This window comes from Pipistrellus kuhlii, unplaced genomic scaffold (genome assembly GCF_014108245.1).
Source record: "Pipistrellus kuhlii isolate mPipKuh1 unplaced genomic scaffold, mPipKuh1.p scaffold_m20_p_6, whole genome shotgun sequence".
Classification (NCBI taxonomy): Eukaryota; Metazoa; Chordata; class Mammalia; order Chiroptera; family Vespertilionidae; genus Pipistrellus; species Pipistrellus kuhlii.
In genome coordinates this window covers 34,107,507-34,130,485 of record NW_023425562.1, presented here as the reverse complement: position 1 = coordinate 34,130,485, position 22,979 = coordinate 34,107,507, and the positions used below count along the sequence as shown (strand labels likewise).

The following is a 22,979-nucleotide window of genomic DNA, read 5'->3' as shown; positions in this document are numbered from 1 at the left end:
TATTGAGGACTTAGAATATATCAGTTATGTTTTTTCATGCTTATTAATTAGCAATAGAAACAACTCAATGATTTAGGTAAGTATAGTCACCATCATCCCATTTTCCAGAGGAATAAAATGAGACATAAATATGTTAAGAACTTGCCCTAGCCAAGGAATTCAGAGCCAGGATTCAGACCCTGGCTCCAGGCAGCCGGGAGCTGGTGCCAAGGCTGCGGCCGGCAAGGAGAAGGTGTGTATGTGTATGTGTGTGTGTGTGTGTGTGTGTGTGTGTCTGTCCAGCCTCCCTCACCCAGGCCCACATGCCCCGGCTGGCCAGAGCCCCTCGTCCCCGTCTGGGAAAGAGCCAGGAGAAGAGGGGACCCCGTGAGGCCACCTCTAAGCTAAAATGTTCATTTTCTTCATTATTATTTTAAAAAATATGTTTGTATTGATGTCAGAGAGGAAGGGAGAGGGAGAGAGAGAGAAACATCGTTGATGAGAGAGAATCATGGATCGGCTGCCTCCTGCACGCCCCACCCTGGGGATCGAGCCTGCAACCCGGGCCTGTGCCTTGACCGGGACTCGAACCCTGACCTCCTGGTTCCTAGGTCACGCTCAACCACTGAGCCACGTTGGCCAGACAGTAGTCTGACTATGTGCTTATGTTCTTCACCATTATGCTATACTCTCTTCTCATTATCCAGGAAGTGATGGGAACTCTTCTAAGATCAAATTTTGAAGTCTCATGAGTAGTATCCTCAGGAACGTAGTATTGAACCATAGACATTAAAAACACACACACAGCTGAAATCGGTTTGGCTCAGTGGATAGGGCGTTGGCCTGTGGACTGAAGGGTTCTGGGTTTGATTCTGATCAAGGGCATGTACCTTGGTTGCAGGCACATCCCCAGTAGGGGGTGTGCGGGAGGCAGCTGATCGATGATTCTCTCATCGATGTTTCTAATTCTCTATTCCTTTCTCTTCCTCTCTGTAAAAAATCAATAAAATATATTTAAAACACACACACACACACACACACACACACACACATGTTTTTAGCCCTGGCAGGTTTCTCAGTGGTTAGAACACTGGCCCTCACACCAAAGAGCAGCAGGTTTGATTCCCAGTCAAGGGCACGTGCCTGAGTTTCAGGTTCAATCCCCAACCCCAAGCCTCTCTCTCTCTCTCTCTCTCTCTCTCTCTCTCTCTCTCTCTCTCTCTCTCTCTCTCTCTGTCTTTCTCTCTCTCTCTCTCACTCTCTCTAAAAATCAATGGAAAAAATATCCTTGGGTGAGGATGGATGGATAGATAGATACATAGATAGGTAGGTAGATAAAACAATGTTTTTGCTTTATTGGGATATAATTGACATATGAAATAATTTGATCATGGCCATGTCTTAGAAGGAGAACTTAGGGCAGTGTGTGAAAAAAAGATGGAGGGGTAGGGATTTGGAGGCTGGGAGGCCAGTTAAAAAAAATCAGTTACTATAGACCTACCCATAGTTTGAAAACAGAGGTAGGAGGTAGGAAGAAGAGAGAACAAAAATGAGGGATATTCATGTGATAGAAAGATTATGTGGGAGTCAGGATTCACATTTCTAGCTTGGTGAACTGGCAAAAGGCATGGATATTTGCTGAAATAGGACATTTAGGAAGATTTATGAGGTTTAGATATAATAAAAATAAATTCCGTTTTAGATGTTTTTGGTGCTTTTAGATCATGTAGGACTAGGTCAGTCGTCGGCAAACTCATTAGTCAACAGAGCCAAATATCAACAGTACAACGATTGAAATTTCTTTTGAAAGCCAAATATTTTAAACTTAAACTTTTAAAAATATATATATATATATATATTTTATTGATTTTTGACAGAGAGGAAGGGAGAGAGAGATAGTTAGAAACATCAATGAGAGAGAAACATTGATCAGCTGCCTCCTGCACACCCCTAATGGGGATATGCCTGAAACCAAGGTACATGCCCTTGACCAGAATCAAACCTGGGTTCGATTAAGAGACTTAATTAATTATAACGTAATATATACTTCTTGTACCCTAATGCATCACATTATTGATTTTTAGAACTAGCTTTGAGAGTTAGGTCCCTTGGTAACCCTTCTTCCTTCCGCCTTAGAATTATGAACAAGTACTGTTTCAGACTAGAGGAACCCTGTGTTTATTTACACCTTGCCTTGAATCCAGAAAAGAATTCAATGTAGTTCCGACTCAGAGTAAGACCTTAGCTTAGGCATAAAAAAGAACAAAAGATGAATCAGCAAAGATTAAACAGGAAGGGACTCTAACAGAAATGAACCCAAAAGAGCTAGAAAAGGTGAAATAGAATTTAGAGTAAGCATTTCTCCTAGGAGTGGAAGACATGCAAAAGTAAAAGGTTGGCTGAAATAGGTTTGTGATATACTTGGAATTTATAGGGATTACCATAGCTTCTGCAAAGCAGTCAGGTAGGAATTTTGTCTTCATTTCTGATTAGTCAGTGCAGCGATGAGGGAAAGCCTTGCACACGAGGAAACGAGAAGCCTGCCCTTCGGTCCCCCAGGGGCTGTTAACCTTAGGAGACAGGGAGTTCTCGTCTCAGCAGACTGAGCCTCAGCTCTCCCTGCAGGACTCTTAGAGTCCTTGGAGTAGTTGGTACCTTTTCTTGCTTTCTGAAAGACAGGCAGTTCTTGGTGTTCAAGATTAGGAATCCAGAAATGTTAGACTCCCTAATGTTAATGATTATTTTGTGAACTCTCATAGTTCCCACTTACTTTAGGAATGATCATTTACAAAGGATTCAGCCACTAAGATTTTCTGATCCTAATAATTTTTCATAGATTGTTTTCCTTGTGCCCTAACTCTGTGTGTGGCCGTGTGTACATGTGTATGCATGTGTACATACATGTGCACACATACTTCACTTAAAGCTTGCATAACAAGGGTACATTTTGGTGACTTGTTCATAAGTAATTGAGAAATTTTAAAGCTATACAGTGTTTTATTTCTGCTGACGTAGTGTCTTCTCCTTAACCATACCCTAGACTCTCAGTATTTCACACTCTCTGCATCTCTTCATCTTTCCTTATCCTCTAAGTCAAGCATGTCCAACTCAAAGGCTAACATGGGCCAAATAAACAAGGTTTAAGTTTATGTGGACTACAAAAAAACAAAAGCTTCAATTTTCATAGAAACGTAGGTTTATTTTGATAGAGATATGCTGATACACAGGGCTGAAATACATGAGCAATCATTAACATAAAATAATAGAACATTTTTATGAAAATTAATATTTTTTCTTGAACATTAACTTATCAGACACTGGATAATTGCAGAAATTAATAAGTGTAATGTAAGTAAACCTATTTTTCTTATTTTTTGAAAGCAAAATATTTCCTGTTGTGCACACCAAACAAGTTAGTCCAAGACTAATGACGTGGCAACTAGCTGCAAAATTTTCACTGCTGGTATTAGTGGAGAGAAATGGTACACGTAAGGGAAATGAATGCAACACAATTATAGTAATCAGTCACTAGCGAACATTGTAGTTTGTTACTAGTAATTATGTATAACAGGATATTGTAAAAGATAAGTTATGAAATTTCTATTAAAACATTTCTTACATACCGTTATATTGGCTGGGTCACAAAAATACTCGTTGTGAGCTGTAAGTTTGACATGCTTGCTCTAAGTACTCATCTGAGCTACGCACTCCATCACCTCCTCCTTCCTCTTCACACATCCTTCCCTACTACTCCTTTCTTTTCTTCCCTTCCATCTCACTGCCCTGCCCCAGCAGTCTCTCTTGGAAATCTCTATAGACTACAGATTGACCCATCTTGTTTTTGGATTGCTAGATAGTGCTAATTAGAATCTTCAGAGCAAGAACATGTTCTTTAACACCCCCTTCTATCATTAATTTTTTTAAAATGAGCTTGATATTTCAACTTACCAGACTGTTTGTCAACTAGAAAATGAGAAGGTTTTTTTGTTTTGTTTTGTTTTTGTTTTTCAAATAAATGTCTTTAGGGTTCTTGATATCTCGGATTCTATTTAGAAATCTAATACTCATATTAAGGAATATGTGTGTGTATTAGTAGATGTGTGTGTGTGTGTGTGTGTGTGTGTGTGTGTAGCTATATGAGAACTTTGGTTGACATTTATGCATTGTTTGTTTATGTAAATCTGATTTCCTATTTCATTGTGAGTTTAGGCAGAAAAGGTATCATCTAAAATAAAATTGTTCTTGTCTAAAAATTAAAAATAATTTTAGGCTCAATGGATAGTGTGTTGGCCTGGGGACTGAAGGGTCCCAGGTTTGATTCCAGTCAAGGGCATGTACCTTGGTTGCAGGTACATCCTCAGTAGGGGGTGTGCAGGAGGCAGCTGATCAATGTTTCTCTCTCATCCGTTTCTAACTCTCTAGTCTAGGCCCTTCCTCTCTGTAAAAAAATCAATAAAATATATTTTAAAAATAATTTTAATTTTTAACTGTGCAGTATGAAAAGACTCACATGTAATAAAAATTCCAAGTAAGGATGATTTTTTTCACCTGAATACTTGTGACAAATTCTGCAGTCACTGTGAATAAGCATGGTAGTAGATATTGTCCTATTTAGATTTTACAGTGAATTTGTGTCACTCAAATGCATTTAATTACAGAGTATTTTTTAAATTATCTCAGCTTAGTCAGCCGTTCAGGTGTTACAGGATTTATTTAACCTTTCTAAACTCAATTTCCTATTTATAAAATAAATGTGATAATAGGATCACCTTCATGGTTTTTCCATTATAAATGCTGTCAGGTTAACATTTATCTTTTGGAAAATTACATATTTGAAGATCTCAAAAAGATGACAGTGAGCAGTAGGTAGTGTCTTAATATTGGGTTTTATCAGGAGGATCGCTGAAAATTGTGATTTTTCTTAGACTACTCATTAGTGATTGAATAATGGATATTGTGATCATGGTTTATTGTAATCATGGTTTATGGAATACTGTAATCAGGCTGGTGCAGATAGCTGATTTCAGTACTTTTTAAAAATATATATATTTGCCGGGACTGGTTTAGCTCAATGGATAGAGCGTCGGCTTGGGGACTGAAGGGACCCGGGTTCGATTCCAGTCAAGGGCATGTACCTTGGTTGCGGGCATATCCCCAGTAGGGGGTGTGCAAGAGGCAACTGATCGATGACTCTCTCTCATCGATGTTTCTAACTCTCTATCTCTCTCCCTTCCTCTCTGTACAAAATCAATAAAATATATTTAAAAAAAAAAAAATAAAAAAAAAAAAATAAAAAAAATAAAAAAAAAATAAAAATATATATATTTATTGATTTTTTACAGAGAGGAAGAGAGATAGAAAGTTAGAAACATCGATGAGAGAGAAACACTGATCAGCTGCCTCTTGCACACCCCCCAATGATGATGTGCCCACAACCAAGGTACATGCCCTTGACTGGAATCGAACCTGGGACCTTTCAGTCTGCAGGCCAATGCTCTCTCCACTGAGCCAAACCGGTTTCGGCTGGTTTCAGTATTTTTTTTAAAATATATTTTATTGATTTTCCACAGAGAGGAAGGGAGAGGGATAGAGAGATTGAAACGTCGATGAGAGAGAAACATCGACCAGCTGCCTCCTGCACACCCCCCACTGGGGACGTGCCCACAACCAATGTACATGCCCTTGACCGGAATCGAACCTGGGACCCTTCAGTCCGCAGACCGACGCTCTATCCACTGAGCCAAACCGGTTTTGGCTGGTTTCAGTATTTTTATTAGAGTAATGTTACCAGATTCCTCTCCTTGTTATTAAATTTTATTTTACATAAACTTTATTCATACACACATTTACACATATTCCACAGACAGGATTGCCCTTTGCTCACACATCTCAAACAATGCATCTGTGAAGCTTTTCAACTAGAAACAGAGCCTTCATTGAAGAAGTTCACATGAAAACCATTTGTTTAAATACATTATGTATGGAAGCATAATCAGCTTTACATATTTTACCATTTTAAGTGTCTGTTTCATTGGGGTGCAGCTGGGGCTTTTATTATAAAATCAAATGTTTAATTAATAGATCAGACTGAATATTGCTTTATCTAGAGTGAAGGCAGTACCAGAAAACCACACTCCTTCATTGGTAGACAGCACTTTATGACAGAGAAAACAGTTTTCCGGTTAGAGATGAGCCACAAATTTAAATTTTTATGGCATTATTAGAAAGCCCTTTTTGTTTGTTTCTTTTTAAACAAAGAATTACTTTGCCAGGCAGAAGAGTTTTTGTTTTGTTTTGTTTTGTTTTGTTTTCCTATAAGAAGATGTAATCCTCCACTTTTTCTTCATAAATTTACTGTTCTTGCTTAGTCCGAGACACATCTGAGTAGGGAACTGTGTTTCTGTTTAATTCATGGTATTTAATTTAAGGTCTTCCATTTCTATCAAGCCTTCCTCTCCGATCAAAGTCTTTTTGTTAGTGCCAACCTGAATAGCATTGACTTTAAATAACATATATGTGTATTGCAAGATAAGGAAATTATAAATTTTTATTATTCATAATATGTGCAAACAAAGGTTATTTCCCCATATTTATGACTTCCTGCTCTTTTTTTTTTTTTTTTTTTTTTTTTTTACATTTCTGCATTATACCAATCATGAACCTCGCCATTTTAAATGCTGTGCTTTGCCTGTCACTGCTTGCAGACGCCAAGGACGTACTGTTGCGCTAACACGGAAGATCTGGAGACAGTTATTCAGCACGTGCACAGTCTGTACCCCTCTGCTCCTTTCCTGGCAGCAGGGGTTTCCATGGGAGGGTAAGGTTTTTCCTTTCTAACATGTTTGAGAGAAGTGGTCTCACCAATTGCCTCTCTCAGAGAGGACCACTAGCTACATAGACATTTTAGAGAAAATGTTTTGTTAATTTTATCCTATTTTACCACATGATTGAATGAGTGATTGAAGGAATTCGTTCAGGTGGATTTTAATATTTTCCTTGATTACTGGTCTCTGCAGTGAAAAGGATACAAGTGCTTACTTGGGGTACTGGGGTCTTGTTCCCTGATGTACTCCTGGCTGGCCCTGCAACCATGTTTTTCGGAACCACTCAGGAAGCTGAACTTGTAGCATGACTTTTAGCACTCCAGTCATAAGATAAACACTTACTGCTCCTCCAGCGGAAGAGGCCTCCAAAGACTCTTTCCTCAGGTGTGGTTTGGTTTGTTTGGCTTGGTTTGGTTGGTTGTTTGGTTTGGTTTGGTTGTCGGGCAAATGAGCTATTCTGGAATGCTCTCCTAGAAACTGTAAAGTGTTGTTGTTAACTCCCTATTCCAGCTGATTTTTAAACCTTATGAATATGATTATAACTTGTACTGCTTGGAATTACTTTGGGGCTCTCTTTTTGGAACTTTTAGGCTATGTATTTATTATAGGTAGGTTCATTTCTGCTAGTAATATTTATATTTTTTGTTCTAGGGACACTGGACTTAAGAAAATCCAAAATTTTTATTATCTGGCATTTTAGATTTCCTTAACCATTGCCCAAAGCCACTCTTTAAAATCAAGAAACACGTGAGATATAAAATGTCTTGATTTTATAATTGATTTATCTGTCATTTCAATTCACAGATTGTCTTAAGAGCATATTTATTTGAAAATGAAAGGCTTTTTACAAATGATAGACTCTGAAAAATAGGCGTTACCCACCTTTTTAGACTCTGATAAACATAAATTAAGAGGAAAAGAGTATGTTTCTTACATTAGCATGGGAGGTCTGACTTGACCTACTAAAGGAAGAAATCTGAATCGATGCAGAAAACCCAGCAAAATCTCTGAATTGTGCTTCATAGGCAGTTTTTCACTTTTGTTTCTTCTGCCCCAAAATGTGAACCTAAAAGGACAAGGTGCCAGCTGAATTTTTCCCCTTAATCTTGTAAATTCTTGACTTTTTTTAAGGCCAGACCTTACGTAAATAGGCCCAGATTCTCTATTCAGAAGCTCCTGGGAAATGCCTATTCATGTCACATTGAAACCTCAGTGCCTGAAGGCAGAACTTGACCATTAGCCTTTGCAGCTGGTTGAATATTAATGTCTTGTACATTGTTCGAAGGAAGCACCCTGTCTAGTTGCCTAGCACTATGACACATTCCCAGGTCAGTTTACCGTTTGGGGCTGTGTTTTACAGCGTGACACTTCTTTTTTTCCCTTTGGAGTGTAACAGACCAAAGCGTCTAACCAAGATCTGTATGCCCCCATGCCTGCGATGCCTGGAGTCAAGTAGGGGCTTTGAACCAGAACTGAGTCTAACTAAGGAACACAGGCTGCCTAGACCCAGTCAAATTCTTGTCTCCCAATGAATTGGTAAACTCGCCTTAAGAAATGTATAGAGGAATAAAAAAGAAATGTATAGAAACTTACAAATATAAATACAAGTAAAGAGAAGACATAATGATCCCTCACATATATTAATCACACAGCTTCAACAATTATCAACTTAAGGATAATCTCGTTTATCATATCACTCCCTATTGCTCCCAACTCTGATTATTCTATTATACAATAAATACTACATCATTTATAAATATTTCAGTAAGAATCTCTAAAAGTAGTCTCTTTAAAAAAACAAACAGTACTGTTTTCATATGTAAACAAAACTAACAGTAATTTCTAAATATTATTAAATATTTAGTATCACATTTCTCCAATTGTCAGTTTGCTTGTTGGTTGGCTGATTTTTACAGTTTGAGTCAGGAGCCAGATAAAGTTCAAACATTTGGATTGATAGGCCTTTTAAGCTCTTAATCCTCAATCTCTTCTCTCTCTCTCTCTCTCTCTCTCTCTCTCTCTCTCTCTTTCTCTCTCTTTCTCTCTTTCTCTCGTGTGTGTGTGTGTGTGTGTGTGTGTGTGTGTGTGTGTGTGTGTATGTGTAAGATGAAGTCCTTTTCCTGTCAGAGAAAAGCAGCACTTTTTGGAATAACATCTTGACATAATTTTGCTCTTGGGTAATAACCAAAACATACTCTAGCCACCTATTTGAATATAGCTACTCCTGCTCCTACTTCCTGATGGCTTCCCTTCCACCCCTCCCAATCTGCCCATTATACCAGCCTCCGAGAAATCTATGGCCTTCAGCCACAGAATAAGGCCACCAAAACTAGGATCAGAGAATGAACCCTTTGCAGGAGAGTAAGCATTAATCCTTGAAATGGCTTGGTGAACCACAGCACAGTATACAAAGTCGTTACAAGGAGTCCTTTTCAAAATGAAATTTCCGACCTGAAACCTCATCAGCATCACTCTGCAAGTCATTTGGATTGGAAAAATGAAAACAATTTTTACCCATTTCTCCAATTTCAGAACCTAGGCAATTGGAGACATAAAGAACAGAAAGTACTATTGATATAATGAGAAGCAGAATTTAGGGTATCATTCGTTTTCTTAGATGACTTTGTTAAATTAAGATTTCTGACATTGGTATTAGTACACTCCATTGTTGTCCCTTTACCCACCATAGAACTAGGGTAGAATCAGGAAAATTGATAGACTAAAAAGAAAGGAAGAAAATGTGTGATTAGGAGATAAAGATAAATAACAGGAAGGAGGAAACTAGTTACTTTAGGGGCCAATTGCTCTGCCATGACTCAGAAAGTCTAACTCTAGACTAGGGAGCCCGTTAGAGATTGGCTCTCTGTACAAGGTTGCTCAGGCAACCAGAATGGCGGCCCCAACCGATTCTTCAGAATCCCTGGGCGGGAGACACAGATATCTGTAATCGTTTTAAAAACTCCCCCGGTGATTCCAATGTGCAGCCACATCTGAAAGCCTCTCCTGTGCCCTTTCCTCATACCAAGGGTTGAAAAACCACAGCCTGCAGGCCAGATCTGGCCAGCTGTCAGTGTTTGTATAGTCCAAAAGCTAAGAAAGGTTATTTTACTTTTAAATGGTTGGGAGGAAAAAATAAAAACAAGAATAACATTTCGTGACATGTGAAAATTACATGAAATCCAAATGCCAATGTCCATATAAAATGCTTTATTGGAACATGTTCGTGTCTGTTTATTTATGTATTGTCTACGGCTGCTTTCAAACTGCAATCACAGTTAAGTTGTTGCCACAGAGATTATAGCTCCCCTTCCCCCCACAAAAAAGCAACAACCCAAAACATGTATTATATAACCCTTTATAGAAAAAGTTTGCCTGAAACACCCCTGGCATACTAAATTAAACATTCACCTGGAGGCTGGGGCATAGAGAATTGCAAAATTTTAATCAATCCCCAATATCATTGTGAAGTAAAGAAAACAAAAACACTTTTACAATGGAATTCTCTCATGTTTTATTTCCCAGAAAGATGCACTTATAAGCAATAACTGTATATTTTTGTCCACTCACAATACAGTCAACTGCAAGGTAAACAAGTATATGAATGTAAGAAAAGAATGAATATCCTGAACTTGCATGCTTTCCCAAGTATTTAAACACTGGTTTATCTTTTTCTTTCTTCATAGTTTATAAAGTTCATAGTTGGGTATGGAATGTCTTGAGAGAGAACAAATGCATCACCGAGTTTCCTATTTCTCCTCATTTTAGAATGCTGCTTTTAAATTACCTGGGCAAAATGGGGACCAAAACTCCTTTGAAGGCAGCTGCAACCTTTTCCGTTGGTTGGAATACCTTTGCTTGTTCGGAGTCACTGGAGAAACCACTGAACTGGCTGCTTTTTAATTACTATTTGACAACTTGCCTCCAGTCTTCAGTTAATAAGTGAGTCGTTTTTAAAATCTGCTGTCTCCAAAACTTTTGATTACATACCCCAACAATAAGAAGTTTTAAAGCACAGCACTGCTAATATATGTATATTTACGTTACATTGCATGCATTCACTACTGCACAAAATAGACTTCATATTAGAATTGTATACAAGAGATTTTAAGTATAAACTGAAAATATAGATAAAAGTTCTAATGTTTTTCTTCCTGTACCCCAATAGATTATCTTGTACAACCCCTATGGTATGGGCCCCCATTTGAAGATCATTGTTCTGTCACTGCCCTAAATTATTCTAAAAGACTAAAAATATTACTATCAAGTGTGTTGAGTAACAATATGAACTATTTCCCTGGATTTTCTACTTGTTACTAATGTCAGTACCTAGCTCTCTTGTAGGTGGTGAGTAATGTATATATTGTGTTCAGTGCTGAATGATAGGTTCCTTAAGTATGTGTTTGCAGTCCCCCCAGTTCTTTTTTTCTTTCTTCTCATTTTTTAAATTAAGGTATTATATGTGTACATACCTTACCAATCCCACCCCCCGCCCCAACTCCCATACATGCCCTCCCTCCACAGAGTTTTGTGTTCAAAATATGAAGTCAGTCAAGTGTGGTTGTGTGGAGGGAGACAATGTTAATCAGCTTAACAATAACCCACAACCGTTGGACCAACTCCCAGTTCTTAACATTATCAAATACCATCTTTGCACTCATTTTTCTGGAGTTGTATATACTCTAACAGTTAAACAGTATGGTAGCAAAGAACATAGATATGTTTCTGTTTATTCTTTTATGACTGTTACCATGCATTTTTGGGGTGATTGCTAAATTAAAATATAAACTCTAAATAAAAGTCAGTTAATTTGTGCATGACTTAACTGAAATCCATAGTTACCCAAAAGTTGGCATTAAGCATTGGATTAAACTTAACCTATTTGTTACATAAATAAGGGTGTTGCTTATAAAATATTGATAAGAATACTAAAGAATCATCAGTTACTGTTGGTCACTGGAATGAGGGACAGTAGCAAGAAAAGTGAAGAAGGTGATTCAAATTAAAATATGGTTATACAACAAAAATGACCAACATTTAAAAAATAAGTACATATTGATGTGGAGAGAGTAGAGAGCCTGAAGAATGGCTCCTTTGTAATAAACACATGCAACAGCAACTTGGGCTTACTCCTCACAGGTGGCAAGATACCATGACCTTCCTGTGATATTATGCCATATATATATTTTTTAAAAGTGCATATATAAAAATGCAAGTTATAATTTTCAGTATAGCCATTTAAAAAATAGTATCTTCAGATAATGTATCCAATTAAAAGTTCCTGGCTTACATGAGGCCTTTTTGGCCAAATTGGCTTAATAGCAGCAGTGTGTAGGTCTAATTTGTTATGAAACTTCCCTTATGCTTATTTTATAGAACTGGTTCTTTCTTTCTCAGTAACTACTTTAACCAGGCCAGTTGAGTGTCTACCCATGAATCAAGAGGTCACTGGTTCAATTCCCAGTCAGAGCACATACCCAGGTCGTGGGTGAGATCCCCAGGAGGGGGTGTGTAGGAGACAGCCGATCGATGTTTCTCTCTATATTTCCCTCCCCTTTCCTCTCTCTCAAAAATCAATAAAAACATATTAAAAATAGAAAGAAAAAAAAGTACTTTAAAAATTTCTTTGGGACAAATATCTGTGTACTCTGATTAACTAGATATTTACCATGGAGCATCAACTCGGTGCCCTGTGCTGGGCTTAGTTATATATTATGTAGGTATGTTTGAGATAGGAATGAACTTACTCTTTTCCTTTTGAAATTCTTTCGTTTCAGGCACCGGCATATGTTTGTAAAACAGATTGACATGGATCATGTCATGAAGGTAGGAGAAAAACTACATGTAATACTTTTATTTCCTTTTTTGATCCCCAAAATAATTACAGTCTGTTTTTGTGTTACAGGCTAAGTCCATTCGAGAGTTTGATAAGCGATTTACCGCAGTCATGTTTGGATACCAAACAATTGATGATTATTATACAGATGCCAGTCCAAATCGTAGACTGAAATCAGTAGGAATTCCAGTGTTGTGTCTGAATTCTGTGGATGACGTTTTTTCACCCAGTCATGGTAAAATTAACATATTTATGTACATTTTGACATGAGTTAACTGTTTTAAAATATTGTTAGGCACACAATAATAAGAAATAAAATGCCAGTCTTATAGTTTCCACTGTGATAAACAAAAAAAATAGTTACTCATACTTTAAACATATCAGATCAGCTCTAGCCAGTTTGGCTCAGTGGATAAAGCATCAGCCCATGGACTGAATAGTCCCAGGTTTGATTCCAGTCAAGGGCCATGTGGGCTTGACCGCCAGTGAGGGGCATGCAAGAGGCAGCCAATCAGTGATTCTCTCTCATCATTAATGTTTCTCTCCCCCTCTCTCTTCCTCTCTGAAATAAATAATCAGATCACTTTAAAGTTGTCACAGTCCACTATGAGAACAAATTAAGACTCAGTATTTTAATTGTTCTCATTTTTATAACCTTTCCTTCTTATCAAATGTACTATTCTTTGGACAGTGTATATTATAGTATCTTTGCTTCAAAAATCATCACTTGCCTTTGCTTTCTGATATTCCTTCCTATACAGAAGGCTTTGGAATATTTCTCCCCTTTTAACCTGGGAAAGAACTGGAGACTTTATAACACGATGTCTTTCAATCTCTTAATGAGTGTAGCACATTCAGACTCTAAAGTTATATTTGAAGGAAACAGTCTTTGTTTTGTCTCTGGATACTGCACAAAAGAAAATTATGCCAAATTAACTTTCTCTCTTAATTCAAGAAATATGGGATTTGGAAACAAAAATATAGAGCTCAGAGTTCGATTTTAGTCAAGGGCACATATTTGAGCTGCAAGCTCCATCTCCGGTCCTGGTCTGGGCGCATAGGGGAGGCAACCAATCAATGTGTCTCTCTCACATGGATGTTTCTCTCTGTCTCTTTCCCTTCCTTCCACTCTCTCTTTAAAAAAAAAAAATCCGTGGAGTGCTCGCTTCGGCAGCACATATACTACAATAAAATAAAAAAAATCAGTGGAAAAATATCCTTTGGTGAGGATTAACAACAAAAATTTTTTTTTAAATCGATGGTGATGACTAACAACAACTAATAAGTAATCAATAGATTTGACCTCTAAGATTTTCCTGTGAAATTTTGTAAAGCTTTTTAGAAAACGTTTTCTCCCTGTTTTCCCCCCTGAATATTTAACATTTTTCTCCCATCTACTTAATTAAAAAAAGATTATTCTGACTACAAACATGACACATATGTATTGTCAAATTTAAAAAAAAAAATCACGCCGAAACTGGTTTGGCTCAGTGGATAGAGCGTCAGCCTGCGGACTGAAGGGTCCCAGGTTAGATTTCGGTCAAGGGCATGCACCTTGGTTGCGGGCACATCCCCAGTGGGGGGTGTGCAGGAGGCAGCTGATCGATGTCTCTCCCTCATCAATGTTTCTAACTCTCTATCCCTCTCTCTTCCTCTCTGAAAAAAAAATCAATAAAATATTTTTATTTTTTTTAAGTCACTTATCCTCTCTCTAGGAGATATCAACTAATTGTGTGATTCATGACTAATCACAGATAACAGTAGATGACTAAAACTTTTGGCCTTTGACCACAAATCAGAAATTGAAACTGTAAACTTTAATATGTATTGAATTACATAATGATTGTTTAGCCTCTCCACTGAATTAAGACAGTCTGGTATTTATTTTTATATTTCACCTACCCTTCTCCTACCAACAAAATGTCCCAATATTTAACCTGACTCAATTGGTTTAAGTTGAAACTCATTATTTTCTATTCTTTTTCAAGCTTATAAAATACTCTTGCAACTTGAAATAGTGGGCAATTGTCTGCATTCTGAGAGGGAAGGCAGCCAGCATCTTTCACATGACTCAATGTGGACAGCCTTTTGTTCTTCTGATGAGACTGTAACTTCCAATGTTAGAAATTCCTGAGTGTATTCAGAGTGTAAAATCGGGGCTCTTAATAATTCCATTACAGGCAAATGAAGCACTCTAGATATGAGCCTGAATGTAAGGTGAAAAGCAAAAGCAAAAATAGTATCAGTCATTTCCCCTGCCCCGCCCCTTAGCTTCACACCTGAGCCTGTTATAGAAGCTCATTTTTTAGGTGTTGCTGGCTAAGGATGTGAGTTCAGGCCCCCTTTTAGTTATTTTAGACAATAACTTGACTGGCTAGGCCTTGATTTAGGGAGTATTATGAGGGGTCAAATTTAGAGCCTCATCTAAACAGGCAACTTAGGCACACAGCAGAAGCCCCGACTCAGGAGGAGCTCAGTTCTCTTTATAGTGTCAGCGTCTTTCCCTTTCTTAGGAGGGCGTGGGGTGGTAAGAGCTGACCTTTAGTTACCTCTAAACTCTGGCCAAGATGTGAAAGTCTAATTATTGCATCAACCATGTTATCTTAAATAGGGAGGCAAGATTTAGCATATCTGAATCAAAGCAATTTTCATGCCAGTTTGGAAGCCATTATAGATCTTAAATCAAAACATTTTCATTGTTTGAACTCTAAGCATGTGGGTGGAGGAGGGGAGAACAGCTTTAATTCATATCCGTAAAGTTTTCACTCAGGAGGATTTTTGTAGATCATATAAAAAGACTCTTATTACTGCTGAGTTATTTACATACTAGAGGCCTGGCGCATGAAATTTGAGTGCATGAGGTGGGGGGCAGGAGGGTGTCCCTCAGCCCAGCCTGCACCCTCTCGCAATCTGAGACCCCTTAGGTAGGGACCCTAGGCCAGGCAGGTGATCAGGACTTATCAGGGCCTTTCTTCCCCCAGCTGCTGGCAACTGGCCCTGCCCCCCCCCCGCCCCACTCCACACACACACACACTCCTTGCCATCTCTGCAGCACTGCCCCTCCTCCCCCGCCATCAGTTACCTCCCTCTGCAGGTGACAGGTGTGGGGTGCGATAGCTTGGCTGGCCTGGGCCTCCCTCTGTAGGGCGATGGCGGGGGGCTCCCACCCAATCACATTGCACCCTTGTTGGCTGGCCTAGCACCAGTGCGTGTCATAGTGTGGTCATCTGGAAGGTCGTCCGGATGGTCGATCTGCTGTTCAGTCATTCAATTGGTTTGCATATTATGCTTTTATTATTATAGATAGCAACTATATTTTCCAAGTAAAGTTACTCTTTTTCCTGACTATAAATATAAATTCAGAGAAGGAATAATCACCAATGTTTTTAACCATCCCAAAATAATCAGTTACCACTTGGAATAATATTTTCATTTTTTTTGTTGCTATTTATATATGTTTTTACTATACAGATCACATGTATAATTTTGAATTCTTGATACAGCCACCATTTGGGATCTAACTTCATGTAAAGTTTAACCAAAGTCATACACAGTGAATTCATAACTCTCACAAAGGTCATAAGATTAGTTTTTCTTTCCTGGTATAACACCTAAGTGGGAATCTTGCAGCATAATATAAGTATTTACCGTTCCTTGAAATACCTTTAATTTCTCATAACAAGATTGGGCCTGTTCTTTTGTGTTATGATTAAACACTTGAATTGATCCTTTAAAAAATGCTGGTCCAATACATAATTGTAAACATGAACTGTTATAAGAATATACCCTGGCTGGTGTGGCTTAGTTATTTGAGCATTGTCCCATGCACGGAAAGATCACTGGTTCAATTCCTGGTCAGGACATATACTCAGGTTGTGGGTTTGATCCCAGGTTTGGATGCATGTGGGAGGCAACTGACCAATATTTCTCTCTCTCCCTCTTCCTTCCTCTCTCTCTCTCAAAAATCAATAGAAACATATTTTAAAAAACATATAGATGATTAATATAGTCAGACTTATTCCATTAGCCATACTCATTACAAATATGTGTTTAATTTTGTTTTTAACTATTGGAAATAATAAAGACATACATTTTTCCTTATTTATTATCCAAAAATTGGTAATAATCATATATTTTCTCTCTCTCCCTTTCTTACCCATCCCGTCTTTTTCCTCAAGCTATTCCAATAGAAACTGCTAAGCAAAATCCTAATGTTGCTTTGGTCCTTACTTCTTATGGAGGCCATATTGGTTTTCTGGAGGGCATCTGGCCAAGGCAGTCCACGTATATGGATCGAGTCTTCAAGCAGTTTGTGCAGGCCATGGTTGAGCATGGACATGAACTCTCTAACATGTAGTTTTTCAGGTGCGTTTTGTCTGAACCATAGAAAGCAGCTCAGCTTACTGCGCACAAATCTTAACTACTGTATATAAAGCAAATAAGCCAGCTGGTGGTGAAGAGGTCCATAATGACATGCAAAAACCATTTTGGGGGGAAATAAAACAACTATGTAGCAAAAAATAAAATGCGGATTTAGATTGTAATTTATGTAGATTTTATTTTTACTATGCCTTACCAAGTATGACCTTAAATCAAGTAGTACAAACATGCAATTGCACTTAACCAAAACCATTGAGTAAAAATATTTTAATTCCTCAGGGTTTGAATTTAGGCTAATACGTGTTAGATTACTCATTTTACATGATTTAATGGTACTTTAATAACTACTAGAGATTATTGGTAAGATATTTTGGCTATTTGAATGTAAGTTATAAGTTGGCACATTCCTAAGGGTATTTATATGATAATGACATAACTGAAATAAGATAAAATACAATATATGCTAAATATTTTGTGTTCTAACTTTCAAAGGCAAATGCAACATTAGACTGACTTCTATACATGCTCTTTTATTCTGATATTAAATTAAGGCTGATTTATGTTTTATAATGATTATAGTTTACATGCTTATTTTTAAAATAGTATATATATGCATAAATATATCTCATTATATTAAAATAAATTATATTTTAAATTGTTTCTTTGTGAGTTTGTTTTTTGGCTTTTTTTAACCCTCAATTGAGGACATGATTATTGATTTTAGAGAGAGGGGAATGGAGAGAAGAAAAGAGAGAAACATCGAAGTATGAGAGAAACATTCATCAGTTACCTCCCATACTCACCCTTACCGGGGATCAAACCTAAAACCTATGTATGTGCCCTGACCAGGAATTGAACCCACAAAATTTCAGTGTATGGGACACTGTTCCAACCAACTGAGCCAACCAGCCAGGGCTCTTTGTGAGTTTTTATCTACAAAAAGTAATCCCTAGACAGCAATTTATGATAAATTCATGAATTGCATTAGTAAGAAATATTAAAATTGTTTTGCTCATTGTTTCCAGAATATTGGGCTCACACCATGCATACCAATTAAAAATACTTTCAGTTCCACTGAGTTCACAGGGAACACCTGTAGCCCAACAGCTCCATGTGGAGGAATACCAAGATCCAAAGGGCAGGCGGGTGAGAGACAGATAGGGGCAGTGAAGACAACAGCAGGTCAGGAGGGGTGGTGGCAAAAACTGCCTCCTGCCTCTGGGAGATGAGGCGACTGATAATTGCCCTTGGTGTCATGGCAATAAGCTCACTCCTGATGTCATATGGCAACGTGGACTGGTCCACGTTATAATGAATCAGAACCAGTTTGCAGAGTCTTCACTTTAAGGGCTAAAGTCCAAAATGTGTAAGTCAGAATTATCTATGAGGTCAAATTCTTCTCTCAGGCCTTCATCAGATGAACTGGTACCTCCAGAGGACAATTTTGTCACCAACTATAGCAGCACTGGTGCCAGGGGGACATGGGCCCTTTCCCTTAGGTTCAATCTTTTTCCGGATAAAGGACACAGGGTTAAACCATGGAAGTGCTGGTGCAGTTTTGCATTATAGCCACCAAAGATGTACAACTCCCCATGGTAGCCAAAGGCTGGGTGGCTCTGGTGTCCCCTTGGGCAGCACCAGAGTGGCTGGACAATCCAGCCAGGTATCAGTCCTGGTGTCAAAGACTCAGATGGGTTGCAAGTAAATCTCATTGCTGGAATGGAACAGTCCAAAGCGGTCCACGACATATATGACTGCCCAGCATTAGTGGCTGAGTGGAAGTCCCTCTAGCAGCGCAAGATTACCCTTTGTATAGATGAGGAGCCATGTCATGGTACCTAGCTTGTGAATGTCATTAGAAAAGCAGTCCACCAGCTACTCAGAACTCTTAAAATGTATATGGTCTTGCCAAAGACACAAGGTGAATGTCTATCCAGGGCCCCAGAAATTGTTCCTAACACTAGGGTTGTGGGCCATTTGTATTGATATCAAAGGTGTAGAGCACATTGCAGGCTCCTTCCGTGCCGTTCTTCCCACCCCAAAGGAAGACGTCGTCATCAATTATGGTTGAGTGTCCATACCGCATGCATGGTACCTGTGGTTGATGGGTCTCACGGGGAAGGGGAGGCAGCTTTGTCCAGCACAAGGACACTGCATTGAAAATATGCACAAAAAATAAGGAGTGCTTCAAGGATTTGCATGTCATCCTTGTGCATGAACCATGCTCATCTTCTCTGTATGGTTCCAATTCTAATTTTAGCATATGTGCTGCCGAAGTGCACACCAAAACATTTTTACAATGGCATTATAGAATACCTCAATGGTTAGTAAACTATGACCCTGAGTGAAATTTAGCCTTCTGCCCATTTTTGTATTTTGCCCAGAACACAGCCACGCCCATTAGCTTACCGATTGCCTACAGCTAATTTAAGCAGAGTTGAATAGTTGAGATACACAATTTTAATTTTAAACCTTTTTCATCTCATGGCACACATTACTAAAATTCTGCAGCACACCAATAAATATATGTTTCACTGATGTGACAAAAAAATAGGCATCATTTTGGTTCATTTACATCAGATGGCTATTGTGTTGGCTGTTATTTTTAAATTTGACAAGCTAAAGGAAAAGAGGTCAGTGCTCCTGACAAAAGTCAGGTATTGCACGTTTTAAAAATTCTTGCAGCACACTGGTTGAAAATCGCTGGCCTACATCTAAAATACTATTTGGCTTTTCAGAGTGAGCTTGGGACTCCTAGTCTACTCCACAAATAAGACACAGGAATGTTTTCCTTTTAAGAAATGTGATGAACTTCTTTATGACTATATTTATCTTGTTTTCCTTGAATTCTCAAATGAAATCCTGGACCAAAGCACAGAAAAAAATGTTAAGGCTTTTAAGATATCCTGACAAGTTGCTTAATGCTTTTCAATGCACCTTCCCATCAGCCTACTCCAAATGGTCTTCTACCTACAGGACAATAAGCACTATTTAAAAATTATTTTATCAAAAATAAAATTTGAGCCCTACCAGTTTGGCTCAGTGGATAAAGTGTCAGCCTGTGGACTGAGGGGTCTAGGTTCAATTCTGGTCAGGGGCACATGCCTGTGTTATGGGCTGAATCCCCAGTGGGGAGCATGCAGGGGGCGGCCAATCAGTGATTCTCTCTCACCATTAATGTTTCTCTATCTCTCCCTCTCTGAAGTCAACAAAAATAAAATATTACTGAAAACTGCATGAGTACCAAAAAAAATTTCTCTAGTTTTAATATTTTACAATGTTGGTTTGTCTCATAAGGTTAAGTTCCTCTTTTTTCTTTAAAAAATGATGAATCTCCTACAGCCTCCTCATTCGTCAGAATGAACACCAGAGCCAATTTACCAGTTAAGAACACAGGGTTCTTGGATGTAGACTTGCCTCTAAATTCCAGCTCTGCTGATTAAAAACTGTGGGACTTTGGCAGTTACCTAACCTCTCTGGGCATGTTTTCATTTTGAAAACAGAAAACACCATTTGCTACACAGAATTGTTCTGAGGGTTAAAAGAAATAACATATCAAGGGCTTAGCACAGAATCTGGCACAGAGTAAAATAAATTCTACATCCAATATTTGTCAAACGACAAGGGGACTAGTTAATATTGTCCACTAAAAAAAAAATCCATTTGGCAACTGCATTCAATCTATAAGAAAAACCTGGCACAGAATAGGCATTAAGTTCAAGAAATTACTTTAAAATTCACCAGGATAATTTTGTTAAACCTTTAAATTGAGAACATTCACTTAACGACACCTACAATTTTCATCTTATGGCACACATAAGGATATTACGATTGACGTTAGAGAGAAAAAAACATTTAAGAATGAAGGAAAAATTACAAAGCTCCAGAAAACACAGGAAATCTTCCCTATCCTTGCAGATTCATAATGCGTATTATCTTTTAAAGTCTAATTAATTCATGTGAATCCTCTTAACAGCCAATCACACAATATCTGTTCATCAAATCTCAGACATCGATTTTTAGATGCACTATATTTTTGTACTAAAAACAAAACAAAAAAAAACCTTCTGATTTGATGCCGTCTAAGTTCATGCCTTAATGATGCATCTTTTTTTCCTTTAAAAATGTTTTATTGCCGAAATCGGTTTGGCTCAGTAGTAGAGCATCGGTCTATGGACTGAGAGGTCCCAGGTTCGATTCCGGTCAAGGGCATGTACCTTGGTTGCGGGCACATCCCCAGTAGGGGGTGTGCAAGAGGCAGCTGATCGATGACTCTCATTGATGTTTCTAACTCTCTATATCCCTCTCCCTCTCTGTAAAAAAAATCAAAATATATTAAAAAAAATTTTATTGACTTCAGAGGGATAGAAACATGAGATTGGCTGCCTCCTGCTCAAACCACACTGGGAATTATGTGCCTTTTGGAGAAAATACCTGCTAAAAAGCTTCATTCCTATTATGTTGCTTCTAGAGGCCTGATGCACAAAATTTGTTCATGGGTAGGGTTCTTAGGCCTGGCCAGCGAGCAAGGCTGATCTTTAGGCAACTGGTGGGTGGTCAGGGAGCATCTAGCGGCTGGTTGTTCCAACATCTGGTTGATTTGCATATTAGGCTTTATTATGTAGAACTGGTTGTGAATTCAATGTAAATATATATTGTCTTTAAACAGAAATGCACATATGAAACGATTATATATTGATCAGATTGATGAAAATGTTACTGTAGGCTCATAGAAATCTAATTTCCCCTAGGAATACCAGTTAACTCAGAATTTGCAGCAAATTATTATAAGACTTAATTACTGTGAATAATAAAAATCTACTGCATTTGACATTTAGAGTTTTTGCTATTATTCTTTTGTAAATTGAATCTCATATATAACTAACCTTACCTAAAATATACACACTTTAATGCTTTAATGACAGGAAAAGCTGGTTCAGATAAATGTAACACTACCATGTTTCTACACAAATATAATTAGCAAATTTCCCTTCCTTTTCAAAAGTATGTCCTTAATTCTTACATTCACAAAAATTTTCACATTAAATAATGAAGGCTAATATTAGGTATACTTTTAAATTATAATGTATATAAAAATGTCTGCTATTGGTTTAAGATGGACTTTCTTCATAATGTTAAAGAATCATCTTCCAGTTTAGGGTTTTAGTGTTATATTTTATGAAATGTCATTCTAATGTAATCATGTAAATTTTGACTGAGTATATTAATAGATTTCAACATACCAAGCCATCCTTGCATATAACCACAATAATTATAATAGGCTATGGGCCCAGTGCACAAATTTGTGCACACTGAAAAGAACTGTGGGCCACAAGGCTGTGGTGAGCACAAGGGTGGGTCTTGGCCCATCTGTTGCACCCCCACCCAGTCCCATTGCAGATCCTGGTCCCCCATCCACGAGAAGCCCCACACCCACCCACTGATGGTGCAGAGCAATCAGGGCAGGTGCCAGCAGCAGGTGGGAGCAGCAGTTGCTGCCCTGATTGTCCCTCAGGAGCAGAGGGAGGTGAAGAAGCCCTCAGGAACAAGGCCAGCAGCCACTGTTCACACTGCTGATGGCGCTAAGTTATTGGGACTGGCGCTAGGTGCCCACAGCAGGTGTGAGTGGCAGCTCTGAGTGCTGGTGAAACTGCGGCGCGTGGAAGCCAAGAATTTTCAATAACCATCACAGGCTTATCCCTATGACAATGACCAGCGCCCCACCTCACTGGATCTAACATCCTGTCCTGGCCGATGCCCACCATGTTCCACGTGCACCCCTGGTGGTCAGTGCACGTCATAGCGACCAGTTGTTCCACTGTTCGGTCTATTTGCATATTAAGGTCATATATATATATATATATATATATCTTTAATACATTAAAAGACACTGTGAAATTTGATATTCTATTATTCCACTTAAAATTTTCTATCTAAATACAATTCTTTAAAAAACCGAAATT

General features: G+C 38.2%; 1 protein-coding gene, 2 non-coding genes and 1 pseudogene across 5 annotated transcripts in view; 2 read left to right on the top strand and 2 right to left on the bottom strand.

Annotated features, from left to right (window-relative positions):
- ABHD3 (abhydrolase domain containing 3, phospholipase) overlaps nucleotides 1–17,676 on the top strand; it is a 35,594-nt gene extending 17,918 nt beyond the window's left edge. For 2 of the 3 annotated variants that reach the window (XM_045574390.1, XM_036417505.2), the window contains 5 exons: nucleotides 6,684–6,796; nucleotides 10,569–10,742; nucleotides 12,578–12,626; nucleotides 12,706–12,871; nucleotides 16,815–17,676. In XM_045574390.1, coding sequence (XP_045430346.1) covers nucleotides 6,684–6,796; nucleotides 10,569–10,742; nucleotides 12,578–12,626; nucleotides 12,706–12,871; nucleotides 16,815–16,993 — 681 coding nt within the window. In that variant the 3' untranslated portion in view covers nucleotides 16,994–17,676. The remainder of the gene's footprint in view (nucleotides 1–6,683; nucleotides 6,797–10,568; nucleotides 10,743–12,577; nucleotides 12,627–12,705; nucleotides 12,872–16,814) is intronic. The other variant, XM_036417506.2, reaches the window with a different exon arrangement.
- On the top strand, nucleotides 11,856–11,984 carry LOC118708584. The gene has a single exon (XR_004984650.1). It is a non-coding gene; the product is annotated as a small nucleolar RNA SNORA11 (small nucleolar RNA).
- A 7-nt stretch (nucleotides 17,677–17,683) lies between the features above and the next one.
- LOC118707907 lies at nucleotides 17,684–20,101 on the bottom strand (annotated as a pseudogene).
- LOC118708618 lies at nucleotides 19,188–19,298 on the bottom strand. Its single transcript, XR_004984671.1, has one exon. It is a non-coding gene; the product is annotated as a U6 spliceosomal RNA (small nuclear RNA).
- Nucleotides 20,102–22,979: the final 2,878 nt, after the last annotated feature.